Source organism: Prionailurus viverrinus, chromosome C1 (genome assembly GCF_022837055.1).
Source record: "Prionailurus viverrinus isolate Anna chromosome C1, UM_Priviv_1.0, whole genome shotgun sequence".
In the NCBI taxonomy this organism is placed as follows: domain Eukaryota; kingdom Metazoa; phylum Chordata; class Mammalia; order Carnivora; family Felidae; genus Prionailurus; species Prionailurus viverrinus.
This window is the reverse complement of record NC_062568.1, coordinates 46,239,296-46,264,582: the sequence shown is the minus strand read 5'-3', so window position 1 is coordinate 46,264,582 and position 25,287 is coordinate 46,239,296. Positions and strand designations below refer to the sequence as shown.

Here is a 25,287-nt window from a genome sequence, read left to right as displayed (position 1 = left end):
AAAAAAAGTTGTGAAAAAATCTCTATTTGCTATCCAGATAGGAAGCTGCTGAGAAACAGGTTAGTTTTTAAACAAAATGAGCTCCTCTGCCCTCCATGCCAACCACTAAGCAGGTCTTTCCCATTTATTCATGATTGATGTAGTAGTTCTCAGCAACATGTACGCTAGTTCCATAATCATTCTATTCCCATTCTTTCATCTAACTGTCCATTTGGTCACATAAACAATTAGTAATGTGATGGCACAAATTTCCTTTTAGTTCTTAATTTTTAAAAAATGTTATGATTTTATTTTCAAATTTTGTTTAAAATTTTTTTTCCTGTGGAGTGTTTTTTCAACATATTTAAGCAAAGTTTGTGACAGCTGACCTGGCATCAAATGCTATACTTAGACATTCCTAAAGTTTATTTTAAATTAAGTTGAAACTAAAACTCTCATATTATTGAATACATTTCTAGAGATACATAATTAAGGAAATAATTCAAAATGGGATACAGTCTAGTGTTTATTTTATGTTATGGCAGGTACACTTGAATTTCAAAAATTTAAAACATATAAAAAGTGGTTAGGGACTAACATTTGTATCAACAATTGATAAATGTCTAAGATTGTTTATTATACAGCAGGGTACAATGGTAGTGCTAATGCCAGTAGGGCACCATGGAAGTTAGTCTAAAAATTATCACCAGGCTTTATACAAGCAACAACATATGCTGCTGTTTTAGAATTTCCGGACATAGTCTGCTTCTAATGCTAAGCAGTCCTTTAACATTTTTAATGTTATATAGTGTTACAGTATTTAGTTTGGCAAATGTTTCAAAATAAAGTAGAAATGTATTCATAACATCACAGAAATGCACATCCAGTTTTGTTTTCAATAAGAACCATAGGTACAGATCAGAACTCTTCCCTATATGAAATTTACACACAGATGAATGCTATAATATCACTATCTAAAATAATCACTAAATACAATTCTTTTTCAGAAATAAACAAGCAAAGGGTTTTTTCATTTTCAAATATCAAAAACATAGAGATAATGTATGCTTTCCAAACAATGATATTCTAAAATTATAGGAATAATTTTAGTGAATTCAGTGAAGGGAAAAGCTAAATCAACCAAGTATACTGTAGTACAACCATATTAAATGAAACCAATGATCAGAAAATACAATCGTAGGAAAGAAATTTATAATCCACAAAACTGCTTTTCAGGCCTCAAGGTAAAACAGTTCCACAGTTTACAGGTAAAACCAAAGCAACAAAAATGCGTGCTTGTCTTCAATAAGTAGATATTTTATGCGGAAGATGTAACACTTTGCTTGTAGACAGCGTGGTATGCATTTCTCAGCAAGACATAAGGAAAACAAGATTCCAAAAGATCCATTGTCAGGAATGGGGATTCCTGCACAATCTGAAAAGTTGCAAAAATTCATCAAAGAATTAAAGTTATTTATAATGGGAACATTTACTCATAGCCAGTAAATCATAATTTCTATAGTGTTCTTATTAGAAATTGATAGAAAATTATTTTCCTTTTACTTTAAAACCTGAAATATAAATGTGTCACAATGTTTTGCTAGCAAAATGTCTAAAATCACCACTTTTCAATGAAGTCTATTAATCAACAGGAATATATTGAGCACTTTCACATTTGCCCTCAATAGTACACTAGACATGCAAGACAATACAAACATATTCAAAATACGGTCCATATCATCAAGTCCCACTGGGTTCCCAAGACTAAGTAAAAAAGCCAAATAAACATAAGACCAGCTGTAATGAAGTGGAAAGCCAGGAGTTCAAAAGGGATGAAAGATTAATGTGGGCCAGAGTAATGAGGAAAGTCTACCTAGACAAAGAGTATAGCTATGGCGTATGCTAAATCATAAGACAGATACAGATCTCTGCAGGAAAAGGAAACTATTTCAAGTGAGGGAAGAGTCACATGGTAGAAACAAGCATAGCTGGTTTGGATGGTGAAGAGACAGCACTGACTAGGCATAGAGAATCCAAGAATGCAAATCTTTTATTTTGTTGTCTTCATCAGAAGTTGCCATTTGGTAAAATACAAGTGATGTCAGTCTTTCCAACAATATTTAGAAAGAGTGAACTGAACAGAAGGGATCAAAAAGGTACTTCAGCTCTTACTGATATTTAATTACTAAATCCCAAGAAAAGACTATCAGGAATAACAGAAACTTTGTTGTTGTTAATAAAAAATAAAATGAGACTTACCATATCTAGCAGTAAATAAACAGATTCTCTATTTCTTGTTGTTGTTTTATCTGTCTCCTGGCCAATTTTCAGTAGACTGGAGGATGCAAGCTTAAAGTATACAGACATTTTAAGTAAGTTTTAATGTTCACAAGTTACTTGTTTATTTTCAGTATGCTTCAACTTATCATACAGCTACATATAAGATAATGGGCAAAATTCTAAGGCAGTCCAAACATCAGCTTAGAAAAAAAGAAGATCATATTGCAGAGCTCTAGGAGAGATCTGTTAAGGGAAAAAATGTCAAATGGCTCCTGGATTTTAATGCCTGCCTTCACCTGGTCCTCCTTCCAGAAAAAATAAATAAATAAAGAGAATTTATTCTGTTGTATCTGACAGTTATCATTTTTCTCATAAAATGTCATGAGTTCTGCTATTAGATTATACATACCGCCAGAAATTCTTTCAGTCGGTCTTCAATGCTTCCTTTGTGAATTGTAAACAAAGCTGCAGCGATCTGGTTGATGGCTTTAGCCAAGCAATGTATGTTGTTGCAGTGCCCTGAGAAAGTGCAAATAGGGTTTGTGGTTTTTGCGAGACCCCAAAATTTCAAATAATACATAAAAGGCAAGTCTTTAATGAATGACTTCACAATCTACATAGTGATTCAAAAGAGTTATTAAAAAGAGTTGGGACACAGCCTGCCTTGCTCTCCTTTCACTGTTATTATGAGGACTAGTGCTTTCAAAAATACTATAGCAAAAAAAAAAAAGCAACAAATGATTATGCCTGTGTTGAACAGGCATATTTTCAAAAAAATCCCTAAAAGAAATTATACATTAGTTTTATATTCTCTCCAAAACCTAAAAAAGAAGTTCTCAGCTGCTTTACATTTTGGCAATCTTCAAAACAATCTTAAGAGTTGGATACTCCCTCACCATCCTCTGTCACACACAGTCAAGCACCCAAAGGTTCACACACACACATTTCATATATCAAGATATGGAAAGCTTAGAAAAAGAAAATCAACTACTCAAGGTTACAAAACTACTTAAGTGGCTAGTAAGTTAACCTACATTCTATCATAAATGAACACTAATTACTGGAAGAGTATCTATTATATCAAAACTCCTGACTTTTTCATTGCCAAAATAATTTTAAACCACTATTACCTTCTATAGCCGGGCTATACTGAGACATCACATTACTAGCCAGTGTCGGCAAAGAAACTGCCACAAAGACCATAAGGAGGCAGGCAATTTTATATTCTTCTTCTGGACTTATGTTTTCTAAGAGAGAAAATTAAAAATAAAACCAAGGCACTTCTTTAAAATTACTTGAGTTAATAATTAAACCAGAAAAAGTAATTTTAATTTTTGTATAAAGTACATTACTGAGCTTCTACAGAACTAATCAGAACTGTTATAAGAAATATAGAACAGAAATAATATACATCATTGGTTATTATCACTACTCAAGCATATTTCAAGAACCTCTAACAAAAAGACAATTTTTTAAAAAATTGTAAGATTAGGGGCGCCTGGGTGGCTCAGTCAGTTTGCTTCTGACTTTGGCTTAGGTCATGATCTCACAGTCGGTGAGTTCGAGCCCCACATCAGGCTCTGTGCTGACAGCCTGGAGCCTGCTTCAGCTTCTGTGTCTCCCTCTCTCTGCCCCTCCCCTGCTCATGCTCTGTCTCTCTCTGTCTCAAAAATAAATTAAAAAACATTAAAAAAATTAAAAAAAATTAAAAAAAAATAAAAATTGTAAGATTATAGGGTAAAAACTGTGATTAGGATAAGTGGAATCCTAAAATTTCTTAATTTTTATTTACTATTTTAGAGAGAGACAGAGAGAGAGAGAGACCGCACGTACGCACTAGCAGGAGACAGGGGTGTAGGGGAGGGGGAAGAATACCAAGCAGGTTCCACATTCAGCATGGAGCCCAACACGGGGCTGGATCCCACAACTCTGGGATCATGACTGAGCTGAAATCAAGAGGATGCTCAACTGACTGAGCCATCCAGACACCCCCTAAAATTTCTTAAGTGTAAACTGGTAAGTAATTTTTTTTCAAATGTTTATTTTGAAAGAGAGAGAGACAGACAGACAGACAGACAGACAGACAAGCAGGGGGAGAGGCAGAGACAGAATCCCAAGCATTCTCCACACTCAGTGTGGAGTCCAGAGCCGGATGCAGAGCCTGATCTCACAAGCATGAGATGATGACCTGAGCCAAAATCAAGAGTCAGACACTTAACCAACTGAGCAACGCAGGCACCCCGAAAACTGATGTTACTGTATTAAAAAATTGTTTATTGTTGTTTAGAAAATTTATTATATCATAAATACTCTGTAATGTCATTTAAAAAATCCTTACTTTTTTTCTAGAATTGATATAAAAGTGATTTGAAGTTTACTATTACTATTTAAAAGACATAAATGTGGAAAGTGGAGATTTCCAACCTCTCCATTTTAGAAGACAGAAGGAACCAGTCATAAATAAAAATAACTAGCACCGCCCTAAGTCTTTTAAGACCTAATCCTTTCTAAAACATTTATTATAATGTGTACTAAAATTGCATGTTACCTAGGCACTTGAATCTGGTACCTGGGAAATTCTAGTTACCCTACTATTCATCCCACCACTTATACGTAAGAATTGAAAGGCCAGAATGTGTTTTTAAAATTTAGTTATGGGAGCACCTGGCTTAGTCGGTGAAGCATCTGACTTCGGTTCAGGTCATGATCTCACGGTTCGTGGGTTGAGCCCCACATCAGGCTCTGTGCTGACAGCTCGGAGCCTGGAGCCTGCTTTGGATTCTGTGTCTCCCTCTCTTTGGTCCTCCCTCTCTCTCTCTCCCTCTCCCTCCCTCCCTCTCTCTCTCTCTCAAAAATAAACATTAGGGGCGCCTGGGTGGCGCAGTCGGTTAAGCGTCCGACTTCAGCCAGGTCACGATCTCGCGGTCCGTGAGTTCGAGCCCCGCGTCAGGCTCTGGGCTGATGGCTCGGAGCCTGGAGCCTGTTTCTGATTCTGTGTCTCCTTCTCTCTCTGCCCCTCCCCCGTTCATGCTCTGTGTCTCTCTGTCCCAAAAATAAATAAACGTTGAAAAAAAAATTAAAAAAAAAAAATAAAAAAATAAACATTAAAAAAACTTTTTAAAATTTAGTTATGAAAAATGTAACTGTGGCAAAATGAGTAATCGAGGCACTCATGTGACTATAAATTAACATATTGCATGAAGAATGAGACAAAAATCAATGTTAAATAAAAAAAGAACAGATGAACCCAGCCAAACATGCTAGGTACAAGAGGACAGGGATGGGCACTTAAGTTTATCAGAAACAGATAAAATGTTACTTACTTTGTAGAAAAATCTAGAAATATCTACAGCATTCTGGGTATTACATTTCAAAGAGCTGGAATTACAATCTTTTAAATGTTTAATACAATATAACAATGTACAGACTCTATGGTAAATAGCTCTAGTTCAATGAAAATAGGACACCCTTTTCCAGTTATCAATTATGCTACCTACTGGGCCATCTCCATTAGTATACAAATGTTGCTAGTTTCTTTCCTGAAAAGAATTCTTCTCTTGATTTTTTTAAAAAAAATGTTTATTTTTGAGAGAGAGAGAGAGAAAATGCGAGCATACATGCAAACGAGTGGAGTTGAGGCAGAGAGAGAAGGAGACACAGAATTCCAAACAGCACAGAGACCGACGCAGGGCTCAAACTCATGAACCACAAAGATCATGACCTGAGCTGAAATTAAGAGTTGGACGCTTAACCAACTGAGCCACCCAGGTACTCCACCCCTTCTCTTGATTTTATTCCTTCCTCTAACTACTGTAATTTCATTTCTTTGCTCCCTTTTACAGTAAAGTTCTTGATAGAGTTGTTTTATACTGATTATTTCCTATTCCTTTTTCCAATTCGCTTGAAAGCCCTAACAGCCTTTTGCTCCAAAAATTCCACTGCTCTTGGCAACATTACCTAATGCCCATATTAATTCTACATAGTTGATCATTTCCTCTCCACTTTGCTGGAAGCTACTCTTTCCTAGTTTTTCTTCTCCTTCATCCATCCTTCTTTCTCAGTTTCTTTGTTGGTAGTTCCTCCTCTTCTCCTGGAGTTCTTAAAGTTGCAAGTGTCCCAGGGCTCAGACCCTGATCCTCCTCAGCTAACTGATCTCAGTAATCTCATCTAGTCTTATGGTTTAAATATCAACCTGTATGAGGACTATGTTCCAAACACCAAAAATAAATAAAAATAAAAATAAAAATAAATAAATAAATAATAAAATAAAATAAAATGCAAGTTTGACATTCAGCAGGCATTTGAGTAAATAAGTACCACATCTATATCTGTGTTGCCCTGATAATTTTAACTAAGACTAATATGTACTTACTAATGCATTTTACCTGATTTTTGTGAGGAGAGAGCTACCACCAAGGCAGGATCAATCTCACAAGGTAATCCAGCAGCTGATGATAACTCATATACATTCATTGCAACCTGATGAAATATGTAAGAATTACAGAGTAAGAAATCTCACTTTAGTAAGAAAAGATAATACTGTTTAAATTAGAGTCTACCTACAACAACACTAGATTTCAAAGCTTAGGTGAAACAGGAACAACAGCACAACTAACCTATAATGAACAACTGTTATTAGTTCATGATGTACTGCTTGTTAGAACTTCCTGTTGTTAAGGCCAAAGAAAATTTGTATACTTTCTGTATAAAATGCCAACAAAATCAGCCTAACATTATTTTTTTTGGAAGTATGGATATAATGTATCAAGTCAAAAGATAAATAAATGAACAAAAGCAAATCAAAATCACTGAACTTATATTTACACTCATACTTATTTAATGAAAAACTGTGGTGGTTCAATGACTCATCATACCATAGCCATAAATATGTAAATTACTTACCATAATAGAATTTTTTTAAAATTTATTTTGAGAGAGAGAGAGCGAGTGAGCAGGGGAGGGGCACAGAGAGGAGAGAGGGAATCCCAGGCAAGCTCTACACTGTCAGTGTAGAGCCCGACACAGGGCTCAAACTCAAAACTGTGAGATCATTTACCTGAGCCGAAATTAAGTGTCAGATGCTTAACTGATCGATGCACCCAGGAGCCCCCATAATAGATTTTTTTTTTTAAGTAAGCTCCATGCCCAACGTGGTCCCTGAACTCACGACCCAGAAATCAAGAGCTGCATGCTCTACCAACTGAGCCAGCCAGATGGCCCATCATAGATTTTTAAGGAGTAATGACTTAAAACCCCATAAAGGAATTTCTAATGACTAAAGTAATTCTTTTTGGTGTCACATATGGATTTCATGTATTTAGGATATATATATATATATAACCACCTACATAACTGGTCACCTCTGACAGTGCTACAAAAAAATTCAGTATAAAATATGAAGTAAAACTGTGTATCTTAAAATAAATAGAAATTGCCATGGATTAAGTTCTAGGAAAACATTTTTTTTTTTTGTGATCCACAAAAAAAATTACTCCACTCACTCTACACACAAAAAATAACTCAAAATGGATTATAAACTTAAACATAAGAGCTAAAACCACAAAATTCTTAGAAGTAATATAGGTATAAATTTTTCAACTGTGGGTTAGGCAATGGTTTCTTAGGGAACCCAAAGCAGAGGTAATAAAAGAAAAAAAAAGACAAATTAGGCTTCATCAAAATTAAAAACTTTCGTGCTGCAGAAGATATTATTAAGAAAATGAAAAAAACAGCCCACAGAACAAGAGATTTGCAAAGCATGTATCTGTTACTGGACTTGTATCCAAACATATAATGAATTTTGTATCTCAGAATTAAAAAGGCAAACAATCCAAGTGAAAAAGTGAGCAAATGATATGAACAGATATTTTTCCAAAGAAGATACACAAACAGCCAATAAGTAGATGAAAAGATGTTCAACATCCATCATTTGAGGAAAATGTTTAGCAAAACAAGGAGACACCATTTCATACACACTAGCATGGTTATAATTAAGAAGACAGACAGCAACAAGTATTGACAAGGATACAGAGAAAGTGAAACTTTCATACACTGCTGCTGGGAATGAAAAATGGCACAACCACTTTGAAAACAATTTGGCAGTTTCTCAAAAGGTTAAACATAGAGTTTCCATATGACCTAGCAATTCAATTCCTGGCATATACTTAAGAGAAAGGGAAGCATATGTCCACACAAAAACCTGTATATGGATAGTCACAGAAGTATTATTTATAATAGCCAAAAAGTGAAAACAACATAAATGACCATCAACTGATGAAAGGATAAATAAAATGTTGTATACCCATATAATGGAATATCATTCAGCAATTAGAAATGAAGTATTGATACATGCTACATCAATAAACCTTGAAAGCATTATGCTAAGTAAAAGCCAGTACCAAAAGACTACATATTGTATGATTTATATGAAGTGTCAAGAATAGGCAAACTTACAGAAACAGAAGGTAGATTAGTGGTTGCCTAAGGCTGGGACTAGGAACAATTAGGGAATTACTGCTAATGGGCATAAGGTTTCTTTCTGGAATGCTCTAAATTGGCTGTGGTGATAGTTACACAACTCTGTGACTATAAATAAAGCTATTAAAAATATGTATCAGTCGGTTAAGCATCCGACTTCGGCTCAGGTCATGATCTCGCAGTTTGTGAGTTTGAGCCCTGAGTCGGGCTCTGTGCTGACAGCTCGGAGCCTGTAGCCTGCTCCGGATTCTGTGTCTCCTTCTCTCTTTGCCACTCCCCCACTTGTACTCTGTCTCTATCAAAAAAAAATAAATGTAAAAAAAAATGTTTTTTAAATATGTATCTGGAGGACTGGTGGTTGCCAGAAGGGAGGGGGACTGGGCAGATGGGTGAAGGGAAGTAAGAGGTACAAACTTTCAGATATAAAATAAGTCACATGAATGAAAAGTACAGCATAGGGAATATAGTCAATAATGTTATAGTAACTTTGTATGGTGACAGACGGTAGCTATACTTATCAAGGCAAGCACTTCATAATGGGTATAAATGTTGAATCATTTCATTGTACATCTGAAACTAATGTATTGTATGACAACTATACTTCAATTAAAAATAGATTAACTTAAAAAAATACATGTTTGGTTTTTTTTTTTAAATATGAAGTTCTATTGAAAGTTTGCTAAAAACTAAACATAATTATGTTGGTGCTAAGAGAATTAGATAGTTGCTCAGAATATTAATTAGTATTCTCATAATCCACACACCAGTGTATTCTCAAGGAAGGATTCTTTAATGTTTTAACTTTTTTTTCTACAGTTGTTTCCACTTAACAATTCTGCACTAATCATCATACATGGTTTTCAATTATAAAATCGTAGGTAATCATTGATCTCAAATGTTTATGCAAAGCACTGTGGGAGAAACAAAAATATAGAAAACACGGTCTTCAAAATGTTTACAACTTAGTATAAATTTAAAAGGAAAAACACAATTATAATGCAAGGCAGAACTTATTTAACTCTACAATGGATAAACAAAAAGTTGTCTGATAATAATAAGAAAAAAGAAATCCTTTATTGCCTGGGGATCAAGGAATGTTTCTTAGAAGATGGCAACTCAATCACACCTTAACAGATAAGCAGGATTTCAAAAGGCAGAAACAGAAAAGGGCAAGATTTGCAGGTAGAATAAATGAGAGGATGACACAGACAGATGTGAGCATGCACATTGGGAAGAACTAGTTACCTCACAGGATACATATATGAAGAGAGGGGCAGAGGAAGAAAAGGAAAGGGAAGAGCACAGGACAAGGATGGACAAGCGATGAAAGATAAGCCTCAGAAAGTGAGAGGCTTCAATCTGAGAAGACTTGAGTGTCATAAAAAGACTTTAGCGTAACTTTTTCAGTCACTGCATTTCAAAATATGAAACAAAAAATAATCTTTCCAAGACACATGAAAGTTTAGAAAACATATACATGAGGTCACTTACTGGATGTGTAACTACTGGTTAATTAATGCTGGGAGTAAATAAGTGAGTTGGATTTCATGATCAAAAAATTTTCAAAACACAAATCATAAACTCACATGTGGTTACTAATCTCCTATATGCATAAAAACAGGATATTAAAATTTTATTATACCCTATAATTGACATCCTTTTATAAGACTTTTAAAACATCAATTAAAAAAAAACAGATTGAACTTTACTTTATTTAAAACAAAACAACTCCTGGGGTGCCTGGGTGGCGCAGTCGGTTAAGCGTCGCTTCAGCCAGGTCACGATCTCGCAGTCCGTGAGTTCGAGCCCCGCGTCAGGCTCTGGGCTGATGGCTCAGAGCCTGGAGCCTGTTTCAGATTCTGTGTCTCCCTCTCTCTCTGCCCCTCCCCTGTTCATGCTCTGTCTCTCTCTGTCCCAAAAATAAATTAAAAAAAAAAACGTTGAAAAAATAAATAAATAAAACAAAACAACTCCTATCTCAATGGCTTGTTTTTCTTATTCTGCTAATAATGACCATGTATAAAAAGCTATAAGCTTAAGGAAAAAAGACCAATACCAACCCACTTTACATTGCTATAGGTGACCAAGGAAGATGAACTTTCAAAATGCCCACACAGCATTTTAGTGCTAAGCTCTCAAAGATGTATTTTCAAAGGCCAGCATGCTAATTAATCACTCTAAAACAGAAACTTTACAATTGTTTTGAGTTTATTAAATTTTATTTCATATGTAACTCATATTTCATTTTAGAAAATGTTAAAATCCAAATAGAAGTTTTATTACCTTCATATCAGTTTCTCTTGGAATGTGATCCTTGAAATCTTCAATTGAACTTACAAGAAAAGGAATGTGGTAAGATAAGACCTAGGCAGGACAACAAATAAAAATGTAGACTTATTTTTAAATGGCAAATCCTAAATTTATTAAATATTACCATTCAATTATTTCTAGTTTTCATAAAAATTATTTTACTTTTTCTATTTTCACATGATTTTCTAAAGTACTAAGACACGGAGAAATGAAATATGTTTGATGCCAAGCTGAGTAAAGCCAAAATGGAAAATGCTTCAATGAAGAGTGAAGTTGAAAATCTAGTAAAGTATCTAGGCAAACTATACCTCCCACCCCCAATTTCAATACCAAAATAAAAAATAAATTTAATAACCCTAATTTCTACATATTTGATTATATATAACTATGAAAACTGGAATTTTAAGTAAGTTTTAATTTCTGGGAAATTAACAGGGATTATTTGACTGGATATGTACTTATAATGGTTTCTTACATCTCTAAGTGCTTCTTGTGCCAATGACCGGAAGGACAAAATTACACCAATTATTGTCATCCTCTTCAAGACACTGTCAACAGCTAAATTGGAAGAAAGGAGAGGAGAAGAACAGGAATTAGAGTCTTTCTTAACTTTGGAGAAAACTTTTAGTTATAAAATTCCCATGATAAAAGGCACAATAGCAATTTGATTAGAATAAGTGATTAAAGAGGCAAAGGTACTGAAAGCTGATATTAAAACTAAGGAAATTATAGTTTACTTCATATGGAGTACACACTATTCTTTAAAATGATTTAGATAGTTCACCAGAATCTTGAAATGATCACATAAGCAGCCACCCAGATAATCCTCTCAGAAATGGTAGAAGTAGGAGGGTGGAGAGAGAGACTCGGGGAGAAAGAGTAAGTTGACAGAGTGGACAGGAGTTAAATGCCCAGAGGTCCCAGAACATGGAGATGATAAATTCTTAAATTGTTGAGGTGTGGAGAGCCAAGAAACAAAAAAATGACTACTGAGATCACAAGCAGTTTTGGTAAGACCAGGGTGCTAAAGACTATAAACAGATTTGATAATTTACATTTCGTTAGAAACCATTATTCTGAAAATTATTATTATATATTCAGTATTAAAACTTAACAAACTCAAGGCAATTAGAACTGGAAGGATCAATACTTTCATATTTTAAAAAGCCAACAAACATTTACTGAATTATTCCTGATATATAAGGCATAATACTGTATAATAAGAACACAAATATAAACAGAATAATAATCTAGACATTAAGTAACAGTCTAAATGGACTGCCAAGAAAACTAAGAAAAGATGATCCTATTTATGAGATAAAAGATATACAGTTGACCCTTGAACAACACAGGTTTGAACTGTGCAGATCCACTTACATGTGGATTTTTTTTCCACAGGTAAATGAAGTACAGTACTATAAATTTATTTTCTCTTACGATTTTAGTAACATTTTTTTCCTCTTGCTTACTTTATTGTAAGAATATAGTATATAATACATATACCATATAAAATATGTTAATCAACCGTTTATCAGTCTTCTGGTCAACAGTAGGCTATTCGTCGTTAAATTTGGGGGGAGTCAAAATTTCTATGCAGATTTCTGACTACGGGGGGGGGGGGGGGGCAATGCCCTTAAACCCCATGTTGTTCAGAGTCAACAGTATATTGGGGCGCCTGGGTGGCGCAGTCGGTTAAGCGTCCGACTTCGGCTCAGGTCACGATCTCGCGGTCCGTGAGTTTGAGCCCCGCGTCGGGCTCTGGGCTGATGGCTCAGAGCCTGGAGCCTGTTTCCGATTCTGTGTCTCCCTCTCTCTCTGCCCCTCCCCCGTTCATGCTCTGTCTCTCTCTGTCCCAAAAATAAATAAACGTTGAAAAAAAAATTAAAAAAAAAAAACAGTATATAATATATATATATATATACACACACATACATAATATATATGTTATATATACATACATATATATACACACACACACATATATATATACACATATATTTGATAACATATTTCTAGAAAAACATATAGAAAACTGTTAACTATAGTTGCCTTTGAGGAGTAGGATTGCAGAGAACTGTTTTGACTTTCTACGTCTTGTGTGGATTGTTTAAAACTTGACCATAGCATCTTTATTAAAACATACTAACAGCCATAACAGAAGCCAAAACGTGGTGAGAATTAAAACAGTAGTGTTAATAAAATGAGGTGAGGCACAAGTATGTTATACAATCCACATGAGCAGGAACTAGTCTAATCAATCAGTATTTTTAATCTTTCTCTAACACTCAGTGGAGTGAAACTCAGACTAGAAGATGTTTAATGACACGGTTATTCAAGAAAGAAGACTAGGAAATTGTTACGAGCCAGAAAAGGAGAGAAGAAAAAGGGTGAAAGGAACTATTTAAGAAAATATCACCCAAGATGATCATAAAAGAACATTAAGAAAACAAAAGCATTCCACATCAGCAAACAACAAACAAAGGGAATCCAGAAAAAGGAAAGGCAGAGATATATCAGAAAATAAGTAGTGTGGTATAATCATATATTTTCCAAGTGATGATACCCAGAACTTAATCAAATAATTTTGCCAAAACTATATCCCACAACCTCCCCTTGAACAATAATGACACATTAAAAGTTCTGAGGGGCGCCTGAGTGGCTCAGTTGGTTAAGCATCCGACTTTGGCTCAGTCATGATCTCGCTGTTCGTGTGTTCAAGCCCTGCACCAGCCCTGCACCTGCTGAAAGCTCAGAGTCTGGAGACTGCTTCGGATCTGCCCCTCCCCCTCACACTCTATCTCTCTCTCCCTCTCTCAAAAATAAACATTAAAAAAATTTTTTTTCAAGTTCTGAGAAACTTCATGGTAAGAAATGTGTTTAACTTATTGTTAATGAATTATTTGCCATACCTTTTTAACCACTGGCACTTCCTCTTAGCCTCCATAATTTATTAATATCTTGCTATGCTTTGAATGTTTAAGTCTCCACAAAATTCATATATTAAAATCTTAAGCCCAAAAAGCTGATGGTATTAGGAGGTGTGCCCTTTTGAAGGTACTCAAGCCATGAGGGTGGAACTCTCAATAATTTGATTACTGCCTTCAGTAAGAGAGGCTTCAGAGAGAACCTTATCCCTTTCAGTTATGTGAAAATACAATGACAAGTCTGTGACGCTTAAGAGGGGCCTCACCCAACCATGCCAGCAGCATGAAATTTGGACTTCCAGACTCCAGAACCGTAAGAAACAAATTTGTTGCATACAAACTACCCAATCTTTGATATTTTATTGTAGCGGCCCAAACAGGCTAAGGCATATCCCAAGACTAAGAGCAGAGGCTATGTGGATCTCAGGCCAGGCAAGAAAAAGCAGTGGGGAAAATAACGTTTCTAGAAAGAATGTCTGGATAGGAGGTTGATCCAAATAATGGCTTTCTAATGCCATGCTAAGGAGTTTGAGACTATGCTCCAGCAAGGAAAGGTTAGTAGTTCAGGTTTGTTTGTTTGTTTTTTAATATAAAGAGTGATAGGAAAAGAAACCTTTAGAAATATGACTCTAAATGTGGAATATGGGTTAGAAAGGGAAGACTGGATTCATTAGGAAGCCACAACTGTAGTTCACAAAATAATGACAGAGCCTTAAATGGGAACCAAGGGAATAAAAGGAATAGATTCAGGCATCACATTTAAGAGGTGGAGTCTGAAGGAGTTAAAAGCTCAAATCTATGGCAGGTAACATAAAATAGTTAAGTAGAATGGGGAAAGAATAATGAGAGGAAGGAACTGGAGAAAAAAAATTCTAAAGGGGGCAACTGCTTATTAGCTCCAGCCAATCACTGCCATGTGGGGAAATATGTCCTCGGATTCAGGAAGGAAGCCAGAAGTTTGGATATGTATGCAAAAATCTTTCATTTTTAAAATAATGATCAAAGAGACTGTGTTTTGTTTTGTTTTTTAATTTAATGCAGGATAGAGCCAAGCAAATTCTATCCTTGGGCCAAACATGACCCACCAATTTGCAGACTCTAATCTGGAAGATACAGCTACTGGATGTGGAATGTGATGACAAGAAGAGTCAGAGAGCATACCCAAATTTCCCTGTGAGAATCACTGGCTGAATGGCATGGGAGGTAATAAAATGGCAATAAAAGTGTATCAGGCTTTCTCCCCACCCACTTATACCTCCCATGAGGGGAATATCCTTCCTATTCCAGAGATGTTGCCAAGTACCTGTGGGTCATATAGCTGTAGATATCTAACCGTGTTTCTCAAACTTCAGTGCGAATCAGAATCACTTGTTGGGTCCCAGCAAATTGATTTAGTAGGTCTGGGGTGGAACGCCAACAATTTACATTCTTAACAAACTCCGGTCCATGGACCACACCCTTGTCAAACTAGCACTTGGTATTAAATGCCTGGAGCTCCAGAGAGAGAATCAAGGCTAGAGATGAATATTTAAAGAAACACTGATACATAAGACTGGATACATTTTCCCAATAGGAGTGTAAAATGGTGGCTTGCAAAAGGTAAGAGACAAAAGTATTGGCAAATGAAGAAAATGAAGTTTCAATAAAAAGGAGAGCAAAAGAGGTAATACTACAGAGAAATCAAGTAGAATAAGAAAAAGGACCAGATTTTGAAAATGGATAGTCACTAATGACCTGTTCCAGAAAGGTTTCAGGAAAGTAACCACATTATGATGTACAAGAGTAAATAGAAAATTTGGAAGACAAAAGAGCAAATTCAAGCTAGTAAAATTTAGCAACGTGAAGAATGGTAGGGATGAATAAGAGGCAAGCTTAACAAAAAACAATAACAAGTGTTATTTTACAAGCAGTATCTGGCTTCCAGGGGGTAGGAGGTTTTTCTGGGATCAGGGAAACTGCTTGCAATAAGTGTAGCAAAGTCGGAGTATGACAGCACAGAGGAGAATGCAATTAAAATCACTAAACTTTATAGTCCAGAATGGATAAGGAAGTAAAACCAGGAAGTGGCTGATTAGAAAATAGAGAGAGGTCAAAGTTTCAATAAGCCAGGACAAAAAATTTAATAGGGGCAAAGGAGTGAGGAGTGGGAAAGCCATAAGACAGGACTATGATCTGAGAGTAGTTTCAAATTCAAGATTTTACCAGTACAGCAATTTCAGGTGATAAAAACATTCAAAGTACTGCTAAAGTAAAGGTCTTTGGAGGCAACTTGTAGGTTTGCAGATGGTGGCAAAGTCAGGGCAAAATTAGGAAATAAAGATTTATAATAAGAAAGTCAATAAAGTGATTAACCTAGCCCCTTGAGACACACTGTGAGAAAACAGAGAGACATTAAATTTGCTCAAGTCACATAGCTAGAAAGTCCTAAAACTGAAGATTAATTCCAGATTACCACCCAATTCAAAGCTACTTTTAATAAATTATACTGCTTTTTAAAGGTATTAAAAGAATGTGGTTGTCAGCTATGAAAGTCAAACTGCTACAAAAGTACATCAACTTCTGGATATAGGGTAAAGGAAGCACAAAGATAGGGATCTAAGACAAAAGAATTTTGGAAAATAGTTCAACTGAAAGAAGAGCTTTCTCTACTCCACTAAATAAGCCATTCGCAAGCAGATCTTTTCTTTTTTCAAATCCCCAAAAAGATTTAATAAATTCTATTTAAAGGCAAATTTGACATACATGGGTCATTAAGACTCAGCAATTTAGATTTTGGCCAATTCCGTTAAGTCATGAATCACCACTACCATATACAAAAATTCAAGTAAATAAAATCTACATAAAGGATTATGAATTTTACTTTGAAAATTCGCAAACTGTTTGGAGTTTTAACAATTTCATTTTGTTTCGATTCTACAAACAAGAGAGTTAAAGTTAACAGTAAACAGGCACTGAATATTGGAGTGGATTAAATGCTTCTAACCAGATGATATTGTCAAAACATTATTTACTAGTAAAAAGTTAAGTAGTTAGGCTGGTTGGGCGATCTACTATTAAAAAACGGAAGAAACACACAATAAATAATTAAGAATAAAGAAAACAAGACTAGAAAATGTAAGTACATAGTAAAACAATGAACAAAAAAGATCAGGTAGAGATTTAAAAATAATTTCCTACTAAGTATTTATTCACACTCTACCTCCCTCTAATACTACCAACTCAGTACTTTCATTTTTAGCTTTTTAATTTTATTTTTTAAGTACCATACAGTAAACCTGACCTTCTTTCCTTCTTTTGGTATATAGCTCTAGGAAAAAAAATTTAATGTATAGATTTGTGTAACCACCTCGCCACTGTGGTAACAGTTTCATCACCCCAAAAAACTTCCTTGTTTGCTTTTCCCAGTTCTGGCAACAACTGACCTGCTCTACAAGGCAACATATCATATAGTTTAATTTTATACTGATTTTTATTAAATAAGCTTGCATTTTTTTTAGCATTTTTGAAGACAGCCTAATAAAGTAATTCTCTAAATCATTTTACACTTTTATAAAGTTTTATATAGCTGCCTAACATTCAAAAGAAGATTATCATGGGGTGCCTGGGTAGCTCAGTTGGTTAAGTGTCCGACTTTGGCTCAGATCGTGATCTCACAGTGTGCTGAGGCTGAGCCCTGCATCAGGCTCTGTGCTAATAATAAGCTCAGAGCCTGGAGCCTGCTTTGGATTCTGTCTGTCTGTCTGTCTGTCTGTCTCTCTCTCTCTCTCTCTCTCTGCCCCTACCCCACTCACACTCTGTCTCTCTCTCAAAAATAAAAATTAAAAAATAAAATAAAATAAATTAAATTAAATTAATAAATAAAATTAAAGAAGATTATTGGGGCACCTGGGTGACTCAATCAGTTGAACATCAGAATTCAGCTCTGAACCCTGTGTTGGCCTCTTATGCTGACAGCTCAGAGCCTGGAGCCTGCTTTGGATTCTGTGTGTGTCTCTCTCTGCCCCTCCCCTGCTTGTCCGTGCTCTCTCTCTCTCAAAAACAAACATTTTTAAAAAATTTAAAAAGTAAATAAAATTATCAAAGGAGAAGTATTATGTAAAATACATGCATGGCTTTAATTTTCCTCAGGACGATTTTTTATTTGGGAGAATAAACTCTGGTTTTCTCAAAAACAAAGAATATTTTATTTGGTATTTGATTAATTTTCTACTGTTGGAATGGCCTTTATTTTTTCAAGCTTATTTATTTATTTTGAGAGAAAGCGAGCAAGCAGGGAGGGGCAGAGAGAGGGGGAGGGAAAGACAGAGAATCCCAAGCAGGCTCTGCACTGTTAGCACAGAGCCGGATACAGGGTTCAAAGTCACAAACCATGAGATTATGACCTGAGCTGAGAACAAGAGTTGAACATTTAATTGACAGAGCCAACCCAGGCACCCTGGAAAGGCTTTTAAATGAATCATAAAGTATGACTTTAGAATAATTTTTAATTATAAGTTCAAGTACAAAGCAAATGAAAATAAATTCAAGTGGATCTAAAAGTTACCTGTCTAAATATACTTTAATATATATTTAAGATTCACTGTTGTTTCACAACATACGTCCCACAAAAAATCAATGTCAAGAAGACATTAAAAACATTTTTTTTTCAGTTGTAGGGCTCAGGTTTTCATGCAATGAATACTAGTTAGCAATAAAAAGAAACAGATTACTGATTCACTTAACATAGCTGGGTAAATCTCAAAAACATATTGAATGAAAAAAGGCAGACACAACAGTATATGCAGTGTGATTCCACTTATATGGAGTTCTAGAACAGGCAAATTTAATCTATAGTGATAGAAATCAGATTAGTTTTTGTCTGGGTTTGGGGATGGTGAGAAACTGACTACAAAGGGAGAGGGAACTTTCTGAGGTGATGGAAGTGCTCTGTGTCTTGACTGTGGTAAAGGTTACTTGGATGTATACATTTGTCAAAATCCATCAAACTGCTCATTTACATGCACAGATTTCATTGTATGTAAACTACACCACAATAAAGTTGATTTTTAGAAAGTTAACTCAAAAGTTAATTCTCCTTTAGTCTAAATTAACATAGACTTACTTTGTATTAAATGAGTTTATAACTAATCGATAATATTCGCTAAATATTTGATCATGGGACTAAGAGTATGGTAAAAAAAAACCAAAAAACCAACTGTGACATACATAAGTCATGTACTTAAAATATCCTCTGACTGCAAGAATTTTCTGGTTCTCTTCATAAGCTAAGGAGTGCTTATATTTATGTTTGAATAAAGGCTTAATTCAAGGTCTTAATACTTACAGAAAGTATCATGAGTTACTCACATGATAATCTTTTAAAGAGTGCAGCCATCTGATCTGGTTTGTCAAAGCTGGTCCTCATTTGTGTTAGCACATCAACATTCTCTACCACAAGTTTCTAAAACAAAAAAAAAAAAAGTAAGAAAGATTCTAGCTTAGGCATAGACCTCCTTGCATTAATGAGACAAGAGCATGTTTGAAATCACAATCCAGCAAGTAGGAAATACAATTCATGAAATCCAGATGCTCTATGCTATATACTTTTGTTGTTGGTTTAAAAAAAGAATCTTAAAATTATTTATATAGGATTAATGTTTTTATTCCGTTTGAAATTCAAGAAGGGAGGATGGTTCAAGAAAAAGCAATAAAGATAAACAGGAGGATAAAGGATTATCTAATGCTTAGGCACAGAACAGCATCAATAATAAAAAACAGACACTGAAGTGGATATAGAGAGCAATAAATTCCAACTAAAAAAAAAACCCAAAAAACAAAAAACAAAAAACTTGCTAAAGTTAAAGGCAGCCAAGGACAGCCTACAGTTCACCACTAGATGTATACAATCAGAGGGAGAGTAATTTCTGGGGTATGTACCACTTCATGGGGATTATTAATAGACCAAGGTTTCCCACACAAATTATAAAATGGAAGTGTTAAAACTCTCTTACCTTCTTTCAGAGACCACTGAGAAAAAGGAAGAGAAGAGAATGGAGGAATAAAAATAAGGGAAGGGAGTACAGACAGCTATTAAAGAAAGCATAACTCTTTAAAGAAGGTTTGTCTTAAAAGGTGTTTTGGAAAAGTAATTTAGTTTAGAAATTATAATTAAATATAGTCAATTGGATTCTGTAAGAGATAATGGCTTTATGTATGTGGAAAGTCTGGATGTAATATTTAAATATCCAGGGATGAAGCCTGGGCATATTTCAAAGTACATCCAAGCCAAGCTTCATCCTTGGATATTTCAATTCAGCAGGCCTGGCTGCAAAGATTTAACAGCAAGCGTATTGTTAAAGTGCCATGAGGGTTTGTCAAAGGCTGATGATAACTGATTCAAGGGGAATATGAAAACCTATACAGAATGTTTATAAAAATCATTTTTCCTAATCTAGTATGAATTTTGTTTACGTTACTTGATATCACAGGCATACCTAGGAGATATTGCAGATTTGGTTCCGGACCACTATAATTAAGCAAATACCACAATGAAGCAAGTCAAATAACTTTTTGGCGTCCCAGTGGATACAAAAAGTTATGTTGACACTACACTGTAGTCTATAAAGTGTGCAACAGCATTATATCTAAAAAAACAATGTCCATACTTTAATTAAAAAATACTTTACTGTTAGGATGGCTCAGTTGGTTGAGCATTGAACTTCGGCTCAGGTCATGATCTCACAGTTTGTGGGTTTAAGCCCTATGTCAGGCTCTGGCTGACAGCTCAGAGCCTGGAGACTGCTTCAGATTCTGTGTCTCCCTCTCTCTCTTCCCCTCCCCCACTCACACACTGTCTCTTAAAAATAAACATTAGGGGCGCCTGGGTGGCGCAGTCGGTTAAGCGTCCGACTTCAGGCAGGTCACGATCTTGCGGTCCGTGAGTTCGAGCCCCGCGTCGGGCTCTGGGCTGATGGCGCAGAGCCTGGAGTCTGTTTCCAATTCTGTGTCTCCCTCTCTCTCTGCCCCTCCCCTGTTCATGCTCTGTCTCTCTCTGGCCCAAAAATAAATAAACGTTGAAAAAAAAAATTTTTTTAAATAAAATAAAATAAAATAAACATAAAAAAATATTTTATTACTAAAAGTGCTAACCATCATCTGAGCCTTCAGTGAGTTGTAATCACAAATCATTTTAACAAATATAGTAATAATGAAAAAGCTTGAAATATTGGGAGAATTACCAAAATGTGATACAAACATGAGCAAATGCTGTTGGAAAAATGATGCCAATATATTTGACACAAGGTTGGCCACAAACCTACAACTTATAAAATTGCAGTATCTGCAAAGTGCAATAAAACGAGGTATTCCTGTACTTCAGATTATTTCTCTTTATGTTCCCACCTGTAGTCATATTTGTTTGCTAAACTGAATTTCTACAATCTCTGATGAAAATGCCTACTCTTTCTGGGGCTAATCCAATACCTGTTCCATGCTCAAACTTGGTTCAATCAATACACAAAGTATATGCTCAACCCTGAAAGTCTTCCTGCACTCTGAACATAATACCACATATCACTGAATCATACACCACTGAATTTTAAGTGCACCATTATCTTATGGGCCATTAAGGAAAAAAAAAAAAAACAACCTTCACTAATTAAATTGACACAGTGTTTCTAATATACAACTTTAAGACATCTATAATTTCAGAAATACTAATATGGAATAACTGTGTTTTAGAATCAATAAATTACGGTATATGGTTTTTTAAGTTTATTTAGAGAGAAAGAGTGCAAGTGCATGGGGGGCAGGGAAGAAGGGCAGAAAGAGGAGAGACAGTAGTATATGTTTAATAGTAAAGACACTGTAATCACTTTTAAGCTCCTGTACCCGGCAATTTACAAATAACCCCATTTACCTATCCACATGAGAGGTGACATTCTAATTTCAACTGAAGAAACTAAGGCTTGGAGAAATTAAATAATCTGTCCAAAGTTAGAGAGATACTAAACAGTGGATTATGCAATCTAAATTCAGGTATGTCTGATTTAAAAATCCATGATCTCAATCCCTAAAGAAATGGCTCCCAATTTTTTGTATGTATCAGAACAATCTAGAGGACTTATTAATTAAAATATACATTGCTGGGTCTTAGTCCCACAACAGATTTTGACTGGCTCAGTTGGAGGAGAGTGCGACTCTTGATCTTAGGGTTGAGGTTCAAGCCCCATGTTGGGTATGGAGCTTACATAAATAAAACTTAAAAAAACAACAACTGTGCATTGTTAACAAGTTCCAAGGTAATGCTGCTGCTGCTACAAGGACCATACTTTAAGAACCATTACCCCAAAGTGGTTTGCACATTATTCCCCCCCACAAAAAAAAAAATTAATGATGTCTCTACTTAAAAAGTTTATACATTTTTAAATGTTTTTCTTTTCTCCCTCAATTGCATCCTGAAAGAGAGCTCTCTACACACTTAAAGCCATTGATTAATACCATTGGCAAATGAGCTGCAAGCTGGAAGTAACATCAGTGAATACAAATCAAATGAAACATATCAAGAGTACTAAAAATAAACTCGGTTTTCAGTTAATAAGAAAGTGTTAAATTCTTGGCACAATACATATTTAAATTTCCTACTTCATTTGAAAAAAAAAAAAAGTCTTCCATGAAGAACTGGAGGAACTGATCTATAAAATGCCAAAAACGATTCTTTTGGCAGGATTACAAGGAGATATTGACTCAATGGGCACACCACCAAATGAAACACTCCAAGAATTTTAATAGGAAAGAAGACTGGCTGTTTTCTTCTTCAGAGAGCAATGAACATATTTTACCATGAATATGCATGCACAGTGCTATGTCTGACACACAATTTATTCACGACCATTAAATATAAAGCAGCTCTCCTTTTTTTCACTGACAAATTTACTCTTTGAAATAAAAGGGTCCTCAAGACACAGTATAGAAGGCAAGTTGATGCATGCTTTTTAGGACCCAAGCAGGGCTCAGAAGTTGTAGGCAGTGACATAGAAAGACTTAAACCTAAACAAGAGGGTTATTACATGTCTGTATAGGGGACTGTTGCACATCCAACCTCTCACCATCTTAAGAAGTGATGCCAACAAGGACAACTCTAAATTCAGGAGCAAAAGTTGGTGGTGGGGGTGGAGGGTGTAGCAGGAGAGAAAATGACCTGAGACAGTCAACTAGAGTACTGAATCTCCTATTCCACACTCCAATGATCTCCAACAGACTTCCACTCTCCAGCTAGAGGTTACGGTTTTTGAAAAACAGTTTGTAAGAATTACTTGAAACTTTTCTCCAAAGAATATTTGTTATCTTCTGCCAAGTACTTTGGGGCACAACTCATCCAGGACCATCTTAATCCATATTTAAAACTATATATTCCTTGAACAAAGAGAGTAACACCAAAAGGGCTGGAGAACCTGGGAGGGGCAGATCATATCCAGTTCACAACTGCCCTTGGTAGGCTAATTTAGACCATCTTTTCTCCAAAAGACAACTTAAAAAGTTGGAGAGCTATATAAAGAAAGAGTCTTCTTTCAAAGAAGCTAAAAAGATAAGTAAGCTACAATCAAGGAGAAAGTGGGAACTCAGAGACATAAGCCTAGCACTGGAAGGCTTATATAATAACCCTTTGAGGTATCTGTATAAAGACAGTGGAGGGGAATTTAAGCAGATTTCCCACTCTCCATTGCAGGAAGGCTTTGGGTTTTATTACAGACCCCCTTGCTCCACAAGACCACAAAAACTGTGTCTTAATCTTACAAATGTTGCTTCTTGATTAGCAAATGTCTTCAGGTCAAAAGTGGCTTCCAGTGCTAGGCTTGTGTCTGACTTCCCACTTTCTCCTCGATTTTAACCTACCTACCTTTTTTTTTAGCTTCTTTGAAAGAAGAATCTTTCTTTATATAGCTCTCTAACTTTTTAAGTTGTCTTTTGGAGGAAAAAAAATGGTCTAAATAACCTAGCCTACCAATACTTGAAGCGAAACACTAAATGTTATTTCTTCTTGTAATTTCATAAATTAGGTCATTCTAAGGGCAGTAACTTTATAGGACACTAAAAAATGCAAAACAATTATAATCACCACTGGCAGACTGACTACTTTTGGAGATTGATCTCAATGTGAGAGAATAATATACAACACACTGAACTTGTCTATATGAAACATCATTATATTATGATCATAAGATTTCTTATGTAATAAAATACAAGAATACACATGGAAGTATGCCTCAGTACACAGAGGCCAGAAATAAAGTCATAAATAACACCTTCTCTAGTTCTTAATAATATACAAGTAGCTGAAATCCGGTAAATTTGGACTATGTATGTATCTTTGTTAAAAGGGATCTCTTAGAAAATCATTGTAAAGTACTGTGCAATTCCAGAAAACTGAATCATTAGGACTAGCTTTGTTGTTGTTGTTGTTTTTATTTATTTATTTTTTTTGAGAGACAGAGACAGAGCACAAGTGGGGTAGGGGCAGAGAGAGAATTGAGACACGGAATCCAAAGCAGGCTCCAGGCTCTGAGCTGTCAGCACAGAGGCTGATGCAGGGCTCAAACTCACAAACTGTGAGATCATGACCTGAACTGAAGTCGGACGCTTAACCGACTGAGCCACCCAGGTGCCCCAGAACTAGCTTTGTTTTGAAGAAATTTCAATGGTAAAGGCACAATGCTAGAAATGTAAACCTTTCATATTTATGGTTGACCATCTGAAGGAGTCTTTTGAAAAATAGTTAATCAAATCAGGATTTAAACTTGAGAAGTAAAAAGGTAAAAATAGGAAGTCCCTAAATACCAAAACATAATCATGTGATTGTTAAAAAGTCTTCCTACAAATACAACCTCCTATCATTAATAAAATATACAAGTTTTTATGAAGATAAATAAAAAGTCAGGCCAAGTAAGAGAACTCACATAGAAGATTTCTAAAATGCTAAAATCAAGGAAAGACTATATGCCTACAAATTGGACAACCTGGAAGAAATGGATAAATGCCTAAAAACATATAAACTACCAAAACTGAAACAGGAAAAAATAGAAAACCTGAAAAGAAACTGCACCAACAAAAAAAAAAAACAAAAAAAAAAAACAAAAAAAAACTCCCACAAAATAAAGTCCAGGGACAGATGGCTTCACAGGCAAATTCTACCAAACATTTAAGGAAGAGTTAATACCTATTCTTCTCAAACTATTCCAAAAAACAGACAAGGAAGGAAAACTTCCAAATGCATTCTGTAAGGCCAGCACTCTGATACCAAAACCAGATAAAGATTCCACTAAAAAAGAAAACTACAGGC

The 25,287-nt window shown here is 35.3% G+C and overlaps 1 protein-coding gene across 3 annotated transcripts in view; it reads right to left on the bottom strand.

Moving 5' to 3' along the window:
* Window positions 1–487: 487 nt before the first annotated feature.
* The window catches only part of NCKAP1 (NCK associated protein 1), a 117,801-nt gene continuing 93,001 nt past the window's right edge, over window positions 488–25,287 (bottom strand). For all 3 annotated transcript variants that reach the window (XM_047870682.1, XM_047870684.1, XM_047870683.1), the window contains 8 exons: window positions 19,317–19,410; window positions 11,522–11,604; window positions 11,020–11,100; window positions 6,645–6,738; window positions 3,390–3,506; window positions 2,669–2,778; window positions 2,239–2,328; window positions 488–1,414 (listed from right to left, as the gene is read on the bottom strand). In XM_047870682.1, the coding sequence (XP_047726638.1) occupies window positions 1,298–1,414; window positions 2,239–2,328; window positions 2,669–2,778; window positions 3,390–3,506; window positions 6,645–6,738; window positions 11,020–11,100; window positions 11,522–11,604; window positions 19,317–19,410 (786 nt within the window). In that variant the 3' untranslated portion in view covers window positions 488–1,297. The remainder of the gene's footprint in view (window positions 1,415–2,238; window positions 2,329–2,668; window positions 2,779–3,389; window positions 3,507–6,644; window positions 6,739–11,019; window positions 11,101–11,521; window positions 11,605–19,316; window positions 19,411–25,287) is intronic.